Here is a 15,546-nt window from a genome sequence, read left to right as displayed (position 1 = left end):
CTAAACAGGGTCTGAAATGATGAAGAATTATAGAGAAGAAGTAGTCAGAGATATAATATTGTACATGAAAACTAATCCTCTATTTCTATGTAACCACTTAGGTGCATTAATTGGTACTTCCCTCGTCCCAAAATATAAAAGATTTTGAATGAATGAGACGTATCCTAGGACTACGAATCGTCATATCACCTAAAATCCCTTATATATGTAGGGACAGAGGGAGTATAAGGGAGCTTAATGCATCATCAAACTGGTGCTTCTATCATTGGATCAAATTGTCTATGAGCCATCAGCTGTTAGATTAATGTTTCTCATAAAATCCCACTGCAATGCATGAGGTTGGTATCTATAAGTAAATTAAGCTCTTTAAAGCATACTCTTCATAGTGGTGCTACTGCAATCGGTGAAGAGTACACACCTATTAATTTAAAAGGAAAAAGTACGAATTACCCCTCCCCCCACCGAACCACAAAACCAGACATATTACACCTCGAACTATTGATACCGGATGAATTACTCCCCCGACTCAATCCTGAGCTGTTTTTCTCCTACGTGGCATACACGTGGCGTCGATGTGAAAATCCAATCAACAAAAAGAAATAAAAGAAAATATAGGGCCCACATGTCATTACCTCTCAACCCCTCCCCCCTTTTCTCTCTCAGGCGCGCGTCGACGGGCAGTGGGCAGCGGCAGTAGCGCGCAGACAGGCGGTCGGCGTGTGGGGGCTGCGGCAGAGCACGGAAATGGGCGGCGGCCACGGCCATGTCGACCCGCCGCCGTGCGCGCCGACCTCCCGACAGCCCGAGAGAGAGGGTGAGAGAGACAGAGAGACCGATGAACCCAGGTTGAAGACGATGACGACGAGCTCGGGCGCGGTGGCGGTGGCCACCGGGGGCTCGGAGCGGAAGGGCGAAAACGACCTCAGCCTCCACCCTCGCCACTTCGCCGCCCTCCGCCGCGACAGGGGGGGCATGGCAACACGGGGGCAGCGGGGCGGCGCGACAGCAGGGGGACACGGGCGCCGTCACGCCCGCTGGCCACAGGCCACCGCCCGCCTCTCCACCACGCCCTCCACGCCCCGCCACGTCCGCCGCTTGCCCCGCCCCCACCACGAAGAAGGCGAGAACGGTGAGGAGGCCGGCACAGACGACAATGTCGGGCGGGTAAAGCATCGACTTGAGCGTGGAACACGCGGTGACGAGGAGGGCGAGGAAGGAGGAGAGGCAGGCTCGGCGCCGGCGAGGAGCGGCTTGCCCGCGTAGACGGCCGCAACCGCGTACGCGACGGCGGCGCGGGCGGCGAGGAGGAGCGTGAATGACGCCGAGAATGACACGACGGACGCGATGAGGGTGGCGGCAAGGTGGTGCGCCAGCTGCCTGACGAAATGCGTGAGCGGGAGCCCCGACGCCGCCGCCGCCGCCGCGAGGAGTAGCTTCCACGTGAACGGGAGCACGGCTGCACCCTCCAGCGCGGCGGTGGACAGCAGGAGGCACCCCGACTGACGCCGGGCAGAGCAGGAAGAAGAGCACCGACGTGAACGCGTGCGGGTCCGCCCGCAGCACGCGCACCATCTCCTGCAGGATCTCCATCGCGTTCATCGGAGGCAACAACACCACCCCTCCTCCTCCTCCTCCTCCACCACCACCCCGCCGCTGCGCTCGCCGCCCGCCCCGCCGCCGCCACGCCCATCGTCGGCCACCAACTCGTCGCTCCCAACGATATCTGAGACGGTGACAGAGAGATTGAGAGGAAGAGGGGAAGAGAGAGATGGGAGAGTATGACAGGTGGGCCCCACCATTTTTAAAAAAAATGCTGACTGGATTAACACGCGCACGCCACATAGGACGATACCGCTTTGGATTTTTGGTCGAAGGGATTATTCGTCCGGTGTAGATAGTTCGTATAAAATGACTGATTTTGTGGCTTAGGGGGGGGGTAATTCATGCCGTCATCCTAGTTTCGAGGGGGGTAATTCATACTTTTTTCTTTTTTAAATAATTATTTTTATGATTTAACTAGACAAACCGTTATTTTATCTATCTATTAAATAGCCGACGTTTCTATCTCTTTGTCACGTGATTTACGCTATAAAAAACTTTTTATGATGCCGCCTCTTTTATTTTTGATGGCGGAGAAGCGAAACAAACATTTATAAAAATGTATTGGAGGATTATGGGTCATGGGCCGTGAGAAAAAGCCGATTTTCATTGGCGGACATGTTATTTTTTGAGGCGAACCTCTTAAGCATCGCTAGTAAAAATAGGTTTTCGCTGGCGGTAGGTAAAGAGCATCGCTCGCGATAAAATTTCACCATATTAAAAGGTCCTGCCTCACCCTCCATCCCTCGGTTGCCTTGCCCCTCATACCTACCATCTCTCTCACTCCATCTTTGGCCTTCCCTACACCCGCCGTTAAGGCACAACGCCTAATCGCGCTACTGTCGTGGCATGTTGCCATGAGGAAACCGCCGTCAACAAGTACCACCACCACATCAACCAATGAGGAGGTCGAGGCCACCGGATCTGGGTATTTGGTGACCCCGGCCTCCCCGTTGGTCGATCTGGTTGGGGAGCAAGAAGACGACTGACGATAGTGTGTGGGACCATCAGATCTAGCAGCGACGGTCCTCGGCAATGACTCTGCACACAGGCTCGGTGACGTTAGCCCATGGTGGTGACAACGGCTAGGGTTGCGGCTCAGTGACGACGACGACGACATCCTTGGCGGCCAGCGTAATGTCATCGCTTGTGATGATTTTTTTAGCATAGGTTACCGTCTTAAGCATGGCCACCTGTGAAGAGGGGATCTCATTGGTGGCTAGTCGTCCGCCGGTGAAAAGGCTCTATTTTCATTGGTTATTTGTCACAGGCGGCAGACTGTGCCACCAGCGAAAAATTTTTATCCCAAAAAAAAACCTTCTCATAGTAGCGTGTTTTCACAAGATTTTTTAAAGGATCCATGATCTTTCAGATCTGCCACTAATGACATGTTAGACATTCCCATAAAAATATAGGATCTCTAAAGGATTCTAAAACATATACTCTCCAACGTTATTGTTTTTAATCACTCTCGTTATCATAGGATAGAATTTAAATCTTGTGTTCAGGCAGAACATCCATGTGTTTTTCTTTAAAAAAAAACTTGTGTTCCAAACAACAAAGCATCCTATAAATTTGGAGGATGCTACGCGTCGGACGTTCGATATTTCGCAAATATCGGACGCCCAACCATGCACTGCCGCACGTCTGCTTGCTGCGTTGCTTGGCTGCATATGCTGCTGCTTGCCGTGTTGCTTGCCTGCCCTGTACATGTTGCTTGTGCTGCTGCTGCTTGCATACTCTCTCTCCCTCGTATTACACGTGCCTAATTTTTTTTCTCTGAAATTATATATCTTATCTAAGTTTCAATTATACCATTAGATTCATCGTAATTAAATATTTATAACAAAATCTCACATGGTTATATTTTAATAAAAATATACATATGCTTCGAAAAATCAACCATTGTTTCACCATTCATAGAAAGTTGTTTCATCACGTTGCAACTCACATGGTGAAATGTTTCAGATTAAGAGAAATACATCATATAGAAATTACTAAATGAAGCAATCACAACTACTACACGAAACATTAAATACCAATGAGTGAAACATAAAAAAATATCATATGAAACATAAAATATTTTGTACAAATACTTAATAAATTTGTTTCATCACTTGTGGAGATGTTTCAACCTATTTCATAAATTGTTTCGAAGAGATGCAACATATAAAAAGTATTGACTGCAACAATAATCATTATTACATGAAACATTATGTCCCGACTAGTGAAACATTTTTTATATTTAGCTTGAAACATCGAATTATTATTATTGATGAAACATAAAAAAGTATTCGCTGAAACATATAAAAAAGATAATATGAAACATTGCAAATGCATTAGTGAAACATCAACAAATACTTGTTGGAACATTTCATTAACAATGTATGCAACATTTAAAAAGTAAAAAAAAGTCGTCGGAATGTAGTCATGTGATATCTTGTTACAAAGATTTAATTGCAATGAATCCAATAATATAATTAGTTAGAAATTCAAATAAATAGTTTAAGAGAAAAAATCATTTAAATTTTGAAACATGCTTGCATGCACGCTCCCTTGGCTTGTGAGTACATCTAACGAACTGGTTCACCATACATCTACATTGTTGTTCTTTTGAATTGGGACGCTCGATTTTTTCTTTCTGGCCGGACGGCCGATGGTAAGAATTATCCTATAAATAGAGTTTCTCTGCTTACGACATACAATTCTATTATATTCTTATATTTTTCTTATTTCTATGTTCACTCTCGGTAAATGCTCGTACAGTGTTTCCTGTTTCCTGCCGTAGGATCAAGCGATCCCACTCTGATCCAACGGCTAAGAGGCCCGCTGCCACGCCACCCCGGCCACCTCAGCGCCCCATCCACGTCTCCGACCAATCGCCTTCCCCGCATCGCCCACGTCGACGTGTCCGAGCATCCTCGACCGTCCGATCCAGGATCCACGGCCCATCCCGCCTCTCCCATCTGGCCTTCTCGACTCTCTCTCGACTCTGGAACCTTCCGCCCCGGCGACGAAGCGAACGCGACTTCCCCATTATTATTTTTCTCCTCCTTCGACTTCGATTTTTCGAACTCCCCCGAACACGAGAAGGAGTCGAGGAGGCTTCGAATCCGCCGCCGCCGCCACCGCCGCCGCCGACGAGATGTCCTCCCCGGCAGAGTGAGCTTCCCTCAGTCTCCCCCCGATCTGTTTCTGTTAGTCTCTGATGCCGCGTCTCAGATCACTCGAGGTTGGCCTGGGTTAGGGGGGATTACAGGAGGGGCCCGGGCTAAATTTATCGTGAGTATAGCTGATTAGTTTCATTTTTCAAGGTTAGAGAGGCGTGGGTCGTTGTGGTGTATTTAGTTTTTTTTTTTTGGCGCAATGAATTTAGTGGTTTAAACTTGGGCTCTTAGGGTTCGGAATTAGAGATCGCGTGTAGGATTTTGGGTTGATTGGTTGGGTTGGGCTGTTGTAACTGCAGGTGTCTTTATGGATATAAGCTTATTAGTTAATACACTACTTTTGATGATTTTGACGAGTTTATGACAAGTAATTTTAGCATTGGTGGGAACTGTGAAGTAGGAGTGTTCTGACGGATTCCTTGGCATGGCCTCACTTGATGAAAATTGAGGTCTATGAATTGGCTGTTTACAAACTTGATGAAAATTGAGGTATATGAATTGGCTGTTTACAAGTGGATATTATTGTATTGTCGTTGTAGAGTTTACACTCCTTGCTAAAGCACAATCATGCGCCTGGAACAAATTGATGTTTTGGTTGGGAAGGTTGTATCTGATGCTATTTGTAAATTTTGGAGTCAGAAGCACACTTCTCGGTTCGTTCCACTAGTAAAGACCTAAATTAGATAGTTGCAGTCTTCGTTCTCCAATACATATCTGCTAATATTCATTCTCCAATGCGCATAAATTATAGAGTATGTTATAGTATTTCACTGCCTTCAAAACATAAAGATGCACAGTTGGATAGCTATAAGCTTATTTGTTGAAGTATTTCACTGTCTTCAAAACCTAGATGCACAATTGGATAGTTATAAGCTTATTTGTTGATAAATTTTGCACACGGTGAATACAACAGCCTGTAATAAACTCTGGCTTGAAGCTTGGTAGCATGGGTTGACATTGGCCATTGGGTATGCTCTTATGATCTGTTGTCATTAAAGGCGGTCGCTGTTTTGGTATGAGTTGAAAGTTATTGAAATAATTTGGTCGCTTTCTAAAATGCATTTAGCTTTGCTGAATTTTGTTTTCCTATGTTAAATTCTTAACTGCTTGGGGCTCTGCTATGGGTTTTGAAATTGCTACAAGTATTGAGCTAATTTCTGAATCGACAATGATTGACGCTTCTGTTATAAAGGCTTTGCAATTGTGTTAGTTTGTTTCTATTGTCGGGTACACGTGGGAAGTACTGTTCGTCTGTAATGTATATGGAATATATAACCTGAGTTGATATCCTTGATATATATAGTACCTGCCTGGTACACGGGACACAGGCTGAGTTTGGAATTCCATTAGTTTAGACCATGTTAGCATATAACTAGACTGTTAGTTTTAGAACTGTGATAGGTACAGGACATCCGGTAATTTTCATCCTAGATCCTCTGCTGTTAGTGTGACAGTCTCTCTTTGAGCATGCTTTAGCATATTGGTTTACAATGTAATCAGAAATTTTGAACAAGATCATATTTGATAAACTATTCATTTTGTTTGATAATTGCACTTGTTTTTGCTCACTGATGGATGTAATTTTTTACTAGTTAATCGAGGTTTACAGCTAGAACATGAACACATCAAAGTCATAACTCTTTGCTACTGCTGCTTCTGGATACTCGATTACTTACTTTCCCTTTTCAGGTACTACAACTCACTTCCACCAATAAGCAAGGCATATGGAACATTGTGTTTCTTTGCCACTGTACTGTGCCAGCTCCAGATACTGAATCCACCTTTTCTTGCCTTATACTATCCCTTTGTGTTCAAGAAATTTCAGGTCAGCATATGTTTATATATTGTCTGTTCTGTTATCTACCAGTACAGTTTATTGTTGCCCCTTGTTTTTGCACCCGAATTTTTTAAAAACACATTAGGACTGAGGATTTGTTTGTCTACCCCACTCCCCTCTCAAACACTAACCGATACTTAGTTGCGACATGCACCTTCTATACCGTGCATAGTGTTGTATGTCCACACAATGCCCTATGAACAAATTTGTTTAGCATTTGGCCAATGTAATCAAGCATTGCAGTTTGTCCTATGCTTATGTTGGCAATTGGCACCTGTAATTTGTTGCACTCCTGCTATTTTACTTTCAATATAAGAGCTGTTTCTGGGCCTTACAGATATGGAGGCTATTTACAAGCTTCTTTTTCCTGGGCAAGTTTTCTATCAACTTTGGGATTCGCCTTCTGATGATGTAAGTCTTGTTGAAATCAATTGTGTGTTTGAAAGCATGCAGAGTATTACAATAAGTAAACTTGCAGCCATTGGTTGAATCAATTGTGTGTTTGGGCATGCAGAGCAAGATACGGCGTGCAGTTAGAAAAGGGTGCATTTGAAAAGCGCACAGCTGATTTCTTGTGGATGATGATATTTGGTGCCATATCACTGCTGGTCAGTGCTAGCTTGTACTGTATTTTTAGCAGCTTAATCAGACCTTAAAAATTCAATTCATTGGACTCACATACTACATATAAATCTTTCTTGCTTGGATCAGGCATTGTCAGCTATTCCCTTCCTGGATATTTATTTCTTGGGAGTACCCATGGTCAGCATGCTTCTTTATGTCTGGAGCAGAGAATATCCGAATTCTCAGATCAGCATGTATGGCCTTGTCCAACTGAGGGTAAGCTTCACTACTACCATATATAGAACTCGATGCCCTTTATAGGTCATCAATATTGGTTTCAAGTCTTGTGGAGCAAATTATGTTTGATTGTGGTTAATATACTCCATTTCTGCAGTCCTTTTATCTACCATGGGCAATGCTTGGGTTGGATGTGATATTTGGCTCAGAGATACTCCCTGGCCTTCTGGGAATTCTCGTTGGACACACGTACTACTTCCTCTCAGTGTTGCACCCGCTAGCCACCGGAAAGAACTACCTGAAGACACCAATGTGGGTGTATCCTTTTTTATATGGGTTCATGGCCAAAGCATTTCAATCCATGTTCAATAGCTACTACTACTATATTTTCGATGGTACACGCTCCATGGTTCCTTAACTGCTGTACAGACATAAGATTGTTGCTCGATTCAGAATAGGTGTGCAGGCGAACGCTCCGGTCCGAGCCGCGGCCGCCAACACCGGATCAGGCGTCTTCAGAGGAAGGAGCTACAGACTCAGTCAATAGATCTAACCTAGAGGACACCCTGTGCTGCAAGCCTGCAACGCCTATCTGGGAGATGCAATGTAGAATGAAGCAAGGTAAATCAATGGGTCAACCTGGACGCTACTAGACATAGACTGTTCAGCAGCTTCAGGAATTTGGGTTTCCCCATCTAACAGGAATGCTGAATCTGAAATGCTCTATGGGTACTAACGATGTGAAACATTTGCATTGTACGTATGAAATGTTTGTAGGCGAGAAATGTATACTCCCTTTTGTTTTCGGATACTTCTGGCCATGATTTTTTTTCCTACAGTGGATGATGCTTAGCACGTTACTGATTTCAAGATACGATGCACCAAAATGACTCTAGGAATTCTATGCATCTGTGTCTGGTTTGCAGTGTTTAAAATCCATAAGACTGTTCCACCACCGCTGTTCTCTTCCATTGTAACCGGCCGGCACAAACAAATTCCCAACCTCACATTCAATTCGTTGTTTGCTACGTCTTTGCTGCAGAGAGGCCAACGTCCTTTAGCGAGGCGCGTCACCATCCTATATATCGAGGATTGGTGAACAATGTATGTATCGATATTGATCACTAGTGCGTCAATTGAAACAGAGCGTATAGATAACAACGTTAATTTGCCTGCGTGGTTCATTTTTGACTATGATATGCACGGATGTACGCGTTTATATGGGCGTATGTGTTTGTGTTGTATTTTGAAGAAAGATCCATGCGCGTTCATAAGAGAGCTTTTGTGTTGCATTTGAAGAAAGAAAGAAAAAAAAAAACCTGCCGAGGGCCTGTATCATTTTTTCTAAGCGTGAACAATTTCCAAGCTAGTATTCTTTTTTATATAACACTATATTTTTTTTCGTCGCGCAATCAATTTATCCCTTTCTGTTAGTGTTTCAAAGCAACTAGTGAATGATGCACGTTCGCGCGATTATAACCTATCTATTAGCTGTTATTACAATTAACAATATTTTTTTCACCATTCAGCTAAACCAATAATTAATGTATAGACTTAGGGTTTGTATTTATCTTTTCCTTGTTGTTTCCTGTTTTTATTCGCACGACTGTAAGTGTCTTTTTTTGCTACTGCTTGGGCCACCACCTTGCAATCATGTTATCTCTATTGCTGTGTAACCCAATTATCATCATATTATATTATAAATATGTTTATCCCCCACTATTAGAAAATATATTTTTGTTTTACATACTTGATTAATATTCGAAGAAAGTATTTGGTCGGAAGTGTAGGATCAATACAAATACTATATTGTTTTGATATGTAAAAATACATATTGTAATGGAAATAAATAATTTACTATAATTATGCTAAACTTGTGATATTGTTGTAAGAATCAAAATTAAATTTCACTACTACCTTTGGTTCCAAATATCCTGGGTCTACATTTAAGTAAAATTGCACATCATAATTGTAATTATGTTATAAGCTTTGAGATGTTAACTTTTTTTTCTACATATTTGTTTTGATTGTTGCTAACTGATAAAGTGTTATATGTAGAATAATTTTCCCTCTTCTAAAATTATTTAATTGGTCATACTTCCTTTGTCCTAAAATATAACAACTTTTTAGCTATCAGGATTTATCCCAAAATATAACAACTTCTTTGCCAATAATCTCTTCCCAACCAATCACAACCCTCCACCATTCACTTTTTCCACCTACCTCCACTACTCATCCAATCACGATCCTCCACTACTCACTTCTACCTACTTTCTTAATAACCGTGTTCAACTCTAAAACTTCTTATATTCTGGACTGATGGAGTATATTCTAAGAACCGTTTGGGTTGATTGGCCACGCCAAGCCAGCCCTAGGCTTCTTTGGGAGGCCAACATGAGATAACCAATGAGACGCAATGAGTGGCTCAAACTCCTCCTTCTCTCTGTATTTTACAACTTCTAGAAGATTCCGATCATTTCAATGGTTAAGATTCCTTGCTATTTTATCATTTTGTGAATCCAATGCTTATGAGCTTAAAAATGATGCTGCCGTTGGATGCGTAGTGAACGGTGATCGGACGTGGATGTCCCTCTGACGTAGAATCAGAGGATCCGGTTCCATATAGATGACCCACATCTTTTTTTACTACTTTATTCCAACCATCATATTTTATATCATGTTGTGTTCCTTTAAAAAAGACGTAAATAGCAGGGAATGATCTAATGTCAAATAATTAGAACAGGTGAAGCTTCGAACCCAGATCGTCTAGCCTATCATTTTATAGAGCTAGCTGGAATACCCCTTGATGTTTCTCCATGCTTTGTTCCTATAGCACTTCCTTAATATTTGCTAAAAATGGCATAACAATTTTTTATATTACTGGGCGGAAGGAATAGATGATAATGATATCCACGAAAACCATCTCTAAAGTCTAAACGGATCAGGAGAAATTACTGTAGTACTACTATGTTCAATCGATCTGATGTAAATTGTAAAACCGACTCCAACACAATACGTCTCTTTCGACAAATTAATATCAACTACAATTATTATTATTATTATGTATCCCTAATAAGCGACCGCACACGGCGGAACACGGCGATGGCATCGTCGCCGGCGGCGACCCGCGTGGTGCACGTGCACTACAACAACGCCACGGTCACCATCGGCACGGTCGGCGTGGCGAGAGAGGACGATGGCGACGACGCGGAGGCGGTGGCCAAGCAAATCGTCGTCCGCCTCGGCATCCACCCTCCTGCCGGCAGCGGCGCCGACGCCCACGCCGTCGTCGACCTGCGCTTCGCCCTGCAGGAGCCCACGCCGGCCGCGTCCGTCCCCTGGCGCTGGCTCGCCTTCTCACTCTGCCGCTTCCTCGACCTCCCCGCCGACAGCAGCCGCCTCGACGACGAGCTATGCTCCTTCGCCACCGACGTCGCCGGCGATGGCGCCGGCGGCGCACTCCACCTCCTCCTCGTCGACGTGCGATACCTTGGCGTGTACGACGAACGCCCGTCCACGCAAGAATGGCTGCCGGTGCAGCTGTACCTGACACCGGCGACCGACGACGACGGCGCGGTCGTCGTGCTGCCGCTCTGCCCGAGGCACACCGGAGCGGAGGCCGAGCGGTGGTGCCACGCCTGCCTCGGCGAGTTCAAGGTGGGCGACACGCTGGCCACGCCGGCGTGCTGCCGCCGCCGCGCCGTGCACCAAGAATGCCTGCGCCGCCACCTGGCCAAGGGCCCCGACGAGAGCTGCCCGCTCTGCGGCGGCGCAACCGCACTAACGCCGGCCGCCGCCGAGGCCGACGCGGCGAGGATGCAGGGGATGTGGTGGCGCTACTTCTTGGCGGGAAACCTGCTCTACTGGCTCAGCACCACGGCCGCCGTCGTCACCCTTCGCCTCGCCGACCGCCGCGGCGTCGCCGGCGTGCACCACTACTTGACGCTCGGCGCCGCCTCCGCCGCCTGGCTCTTCCATAGCGTGGGAACGCTGCTGCTCGCGGACGATGCATTCGGATTCGGATTCACCATTGATGAACTCGCCCGCTTCCTCCGTCTTTGCAGTCCTGTTACATTCATCCTCTCATCTCTAGCCAACAAGAGATCATAACGATGTAATGTAAAGTAATCTCTATTACTATTATGGTACCTCGTTTGAGTCGGTTTTTAATTTCTCTGCGGCTTTTGAAAATGCATATCCCTATTTGAGTTGAATTTTAAGCTTGTTTGTTTTTGAAAATACAAAAAGAGTCATGTAAGAAATCTCTTTTAAAAAAACCCGCATGCTAACTTGAGATGAAATACAAACTCCTAATTACAGTCCATGATTTTCTTTAAAAAATATTCATGCAAATTCACACAGTGAATTTTACCCTAGCTAAACCATATAACGATAATAAAATTAAAATATCATTTACCCGTTGTAATGCACGAACATTTTTTCTAAGTATATATACATATCAATGATATCATCAAAGATTTTATTGTTATTCACAAGACGAACAGCATCAGATGATCTTACACAAACAAAAGCTTCTCAAATACGGCAAACATTGCAAGTTACAGATACCAATTTCACAACCAAAACTGAACACGATTTTGCACTGCAGGCAGCAGGCTCAATCCAACCATTATTCAAACCTCGTTTCAGTTTAACAATCAATGGAACATTCAAATTTTAACAGGAAGGAAATATGTACAGTTAACTTTCTCTACCCCCTGTTTCAGTGTTTTGTGCGGTACTATACAAACTGGCTGTTTGCAGTTGTATGTGTCATCCACTACGTGTAAAACTTTTTCTTCAAAACTGTATATCTGTGGGAAACAATGTCTATGTGCTTTGTCTACAAAACTATGAACCCTACAATGATAACCAAAATCTCCCCAACTAGAGCCAACAACCATTTCAGCATACTCATTTCTCCAGCTGGTAGATCGACGGAAGGTGGTGCAGAGGAACAACATGGCCAAGAGAATCCCGTAACAAATGGTCGCACCAATCATCGCAAACAGCTTGGTTATTGACCGTCTCGCGTAACACACCAGAGCACCAATCTGTTAGGAACCGGTTGGGCTGCAACATGAGCTGAATCAATTACTTTCAAGTAAGTCCAAATAAGCCCAAGAGACAACCTTACATAAGAGCAGCAACACTTCCAGGAAAGGCATCGATTGATCAATTGGCGAGCTGAGGCTCACGACGGCGGCGGCGGCGACTTGGGAAGCCGGTGGGCATCCCTTGTCGATCTACTTCTCTTCTTCCTCCTCCTCCTCCTCCTTGTGTTACTAGCAACTTGTATCCCCCATTTCTTCTTTTGTTCCTCCAAATATTTGAGTGTTGAAGCATATATGGTTGCTATTTGAATTGGAGCAAAGGGGTGCTAACACAATCATCGCAAGCAACCTGGTTATTGAACGTGAAAGCAGTCCACTGTGAACTTCTGTTTTCTCAGACGTGTTATCAGCTGGAGTTGTATGTTCAGTTTCCAACTTCACTCTATCATGGCTCCACACGTCTTCATCATCCCACTTCACATCGGAGTTCATCCTGTGCGATCCAACTTCATATATTTTTCCTGTCGGTTCGTCTCTCACATGCACAGTGGATTTACCTGAACAGATACAGTGCACACAATATACGAAAGAACCTGGTATAAAACAACATTTTACTGGTTGCAGTTTGAAAGTCAATGAAGCTAAAACGTTGACAGGACTTACAATCAAATTCGGTCCATCCAACCATCATATTATCCAAGTCATATACAACAACTTTATCAGTGAACAAATTTCCTGCACCACAGGTTTATAATCGCAAGAAGCAGTTACCACCTACCACCAAGTCAAATATGCAAACCATCAAATAGTACAATTCTAGTACAGGCTTAGTAACTTACCGCCCAGAATGAACAAGTCCTTCTCTCGATGATTCCTTTGTTCTGAACTCAAAAACCCAAGACAGTAATAGTGCTCCTAAAGAGAAACAGTTTATAACACAATATACATCACAATATTTTCTCAGTGCATATTTGAGCAACAACATAGTTTCTTTACGAAAAGGAAATACCTCCATGTTGTGAAACATATATTCATGAGGGTAGACTCGCAAAGTAAGCAGTTCCTTGAAGTGAAATACAACCTCTGGAAACCTAGCATCAATACTAACAAAAACAACATGTTGATTAGTTATCTGGTTGTTTGATGGATCTAGCTAAACTGGTACGCTTGTCCCCAAGATGAAAAACTGAGAGGACTAGTAGCCCCATGAAGTCAAAACATGTCGCCACTCCCCAGACCAGTGAGAGAGAGGAGGTTATTCTGTGACTTTGAACAATTTATTGGTGAAGATTGTGCAATCAACACCAAAATGTATCAAAAAGATGTTCATATATTGCTAAAAAGTTAATCTATCACTATCAGCAAGAAAATTTAATATATCTAATTACTTGAACAGATTACCTATAGAACAAACTACATTCTTATCTCATGGAACATGATGTTAATGTAGGGCAAAAAAAAGGATAGACCATTAATGTTTCCTAAGAACTTAGAAAGCACATGCCATTTTTTCCGAAGAAGAAAAAATAATCTCTAAAATCATAAACATATTTACCTTCGTTCATAGTGGAAACATGAATAGCCTCCAATGTTTATGACACTGATATCCTCAAGATCAGAAAATATCTGTACAGAAAAATGACAATAAATATTGACAAGTAAAATGAATGTAGCAAAGGGTGCTGAAAGAGGAAAGTGAATTTTCTTACAGAATCTAGAAACGACTGGTATACTTTCTCTGGCAGGTAAGAAATCAGAGAACCAGTTTCCAATATTGTCATGTTTTGACTTTTTATCTCAACATTTCCAGCTGAAAGGCTTAGAGAAGTTTCTCCTACAGTTATTTCCAGCAAAGTAGTTCTGTACCTAGAACTACAGCGTTGGCAAATACTACATAGTCAATATCACCTCGTAATTAAGAATACATCTACACCACAGTCATATTAAACAACAATGTCAAGTACCTTGTTTGATCCAGAGGAGTTTTTCTAACTTTTGGACCCACAATATGGCCTAACACAAATATGCCCCCACTCCTTTTGCCATCAAGGCAGTGAGCAAACATTTTCTTCCATTTTTGGGACTTTGCCAGCTGGTACACCAGAGAAGTATTGGATGGCCCCAAGCCCATCACACCATCAACTGTAAAGCTTGAGGATAAGGATTTCAAGTGTCGAGAAATGCTTCCAAATTGAACTTTAGTTCTGACTTTGCTTGTTTTGTAATGGTTGATGACAATTTCAAGTACAAGAAAATCTTGGACAATTTTTCCGTGGAGCAAATTTTCAGTGCCATACTTTTCAAAGTGAATGCATGGATGGTCTTTTTGGCATGGAATAGATGTGGAGCTGGATAGGTGTTTGCAGAAAACATCACTACATGGTAAAAGTTGTCCAGTCTGTGAATTCTCCAGATCATAGAAACTCAGGACCTACACAAGTGTAATTGGTTCAGAATATTTAGTCACCTCCAAATACCTGTTAGGTTAAGAAAAATAAAGCAGTAGATAATTACTCTGGATGCACTTTTTGTAGGGCAATCTTTACAAGATATAGAATTAACCCACAGAAGATTAGATGTGGTGTCAATCAACACAATGAACTTTTTTGGTGGCTCACCAAGTATCAGTTCAGCATAATAGTTCCTGCAATGAATTGTTGCAACCAAAGTTAGAATTCAGTAAGTGCACAAACGGTTGATCTATATATATATATATATATAGAGAGAGAGAGAGAGAGAGAAAGAGAGAACATAGATCATGTAAAGTTCCTCACCCAGATTGAAGTACATTTCCACCTAGGTGGATATCAGCTACTGATAATTTGCGGCCTTTGACCTTGTCTTCCATGGGCATATAATTCACATTGAAGATGGTAACGGCGGATGCACTTGTTATCCATAGAAGAGGCAATATAAGGTAAATGTAGCAATGTGGAACAACCATTTTTATGACCACTTTTATAGGATCACAATAAAGCTGCATCAAACAATATCAAAAGGAAAGTCATTAGAACTTGATAGAGGACACATAATATTATCTCCAGAGGACACATGCATAAGTTAGAAGCAAAAAAATAGAAGGGATAAT

General features: G+C 43.2%; 2 protein-coding genes and 1 pseudogene across 2 annotated transcripts; 1 reads left to right on the top strand and 2 right to left on the bottom strand.

The window, feature by feature from the left end:
• On the bottom strand, nucleotides 1-1,632 carry LOC127773413 (uncharacterized; annotated as a pseudogene).
• Nucleotides 1,633-4,601: 2,969 nt separating this feature from the next.
• On the top strand, nucleotides 4,602-8,310 carry LOC127775107 (derlin-1). The gene is made up of 7 exons (XM_052301414.1): nucleotides 4,602-4,761; nucleotides 6,456-6,591; nucleotides 6,941-7,014; nucleotides 7,118-7,211; nucleotides 7,315-7,443; nucleotides 7,562-7,722; nucleotides 7,834-8,310. The coding sequence occupies exons 1-7, from the start codon at nucleotides 4,745-4,747 to the stop codon at nucleotides 7,949-7,951; spliced, it is 729 nt and encodes a 242-aa protein (XP_052157374.1). The 5' UTR covers nucleotides 4,602-4,744; the 3' UTR covers nucleotides 7,952-8,310.
• Nucleotides 8,311-13,293: 4,983 nt separating this feature from the next.
• LOC127775184 (aspartic proteinase 39-like) lies at nucleotides 13,294-15,476 on the bottom strand. Its single transcript, XM_052301505.1, has 6 exons — nucleotides 15,233-15,476; nucleotides 14,973-15,102; nucleotides 14,423-14,889; nucleotides 14,168-14,330; nucleotides 14,014-14,084; nucleotides 13,294-13,561 (listed from the first exon to the last, which is right to left on the bottom strand). Exons 1-6 carry the CDS (start codon nucleotides 15,439-15,441, stop codon nucleotides 13,294-13,296), a joined length of 1,308 nt encoding a protein of 435 aa, XP_052157465.1. The 5' UTR covers nucleotides 15,442-15,476.
• Between the last annotated feature and the right edge of the window lie 70 nt (nucleotides 15,477-15,546).

Source organism: Oryza glaberrima, chromosome 5 (genome assembly GCF_000147395.1).
Source record: "Oryza glaberrima chromosome 5, OglaRS2, whole genome shotgun sequence".
Taxonomy (NCBI): Eukaryota; Viridiplantae; Streptophyta; class Magnoliopsida; order Poales; family Poaceae; genus Oryza; species Oryza glaberrima.
This window is presented reverse-complemented; position numbering and strand designations above follow the sequence as displayed.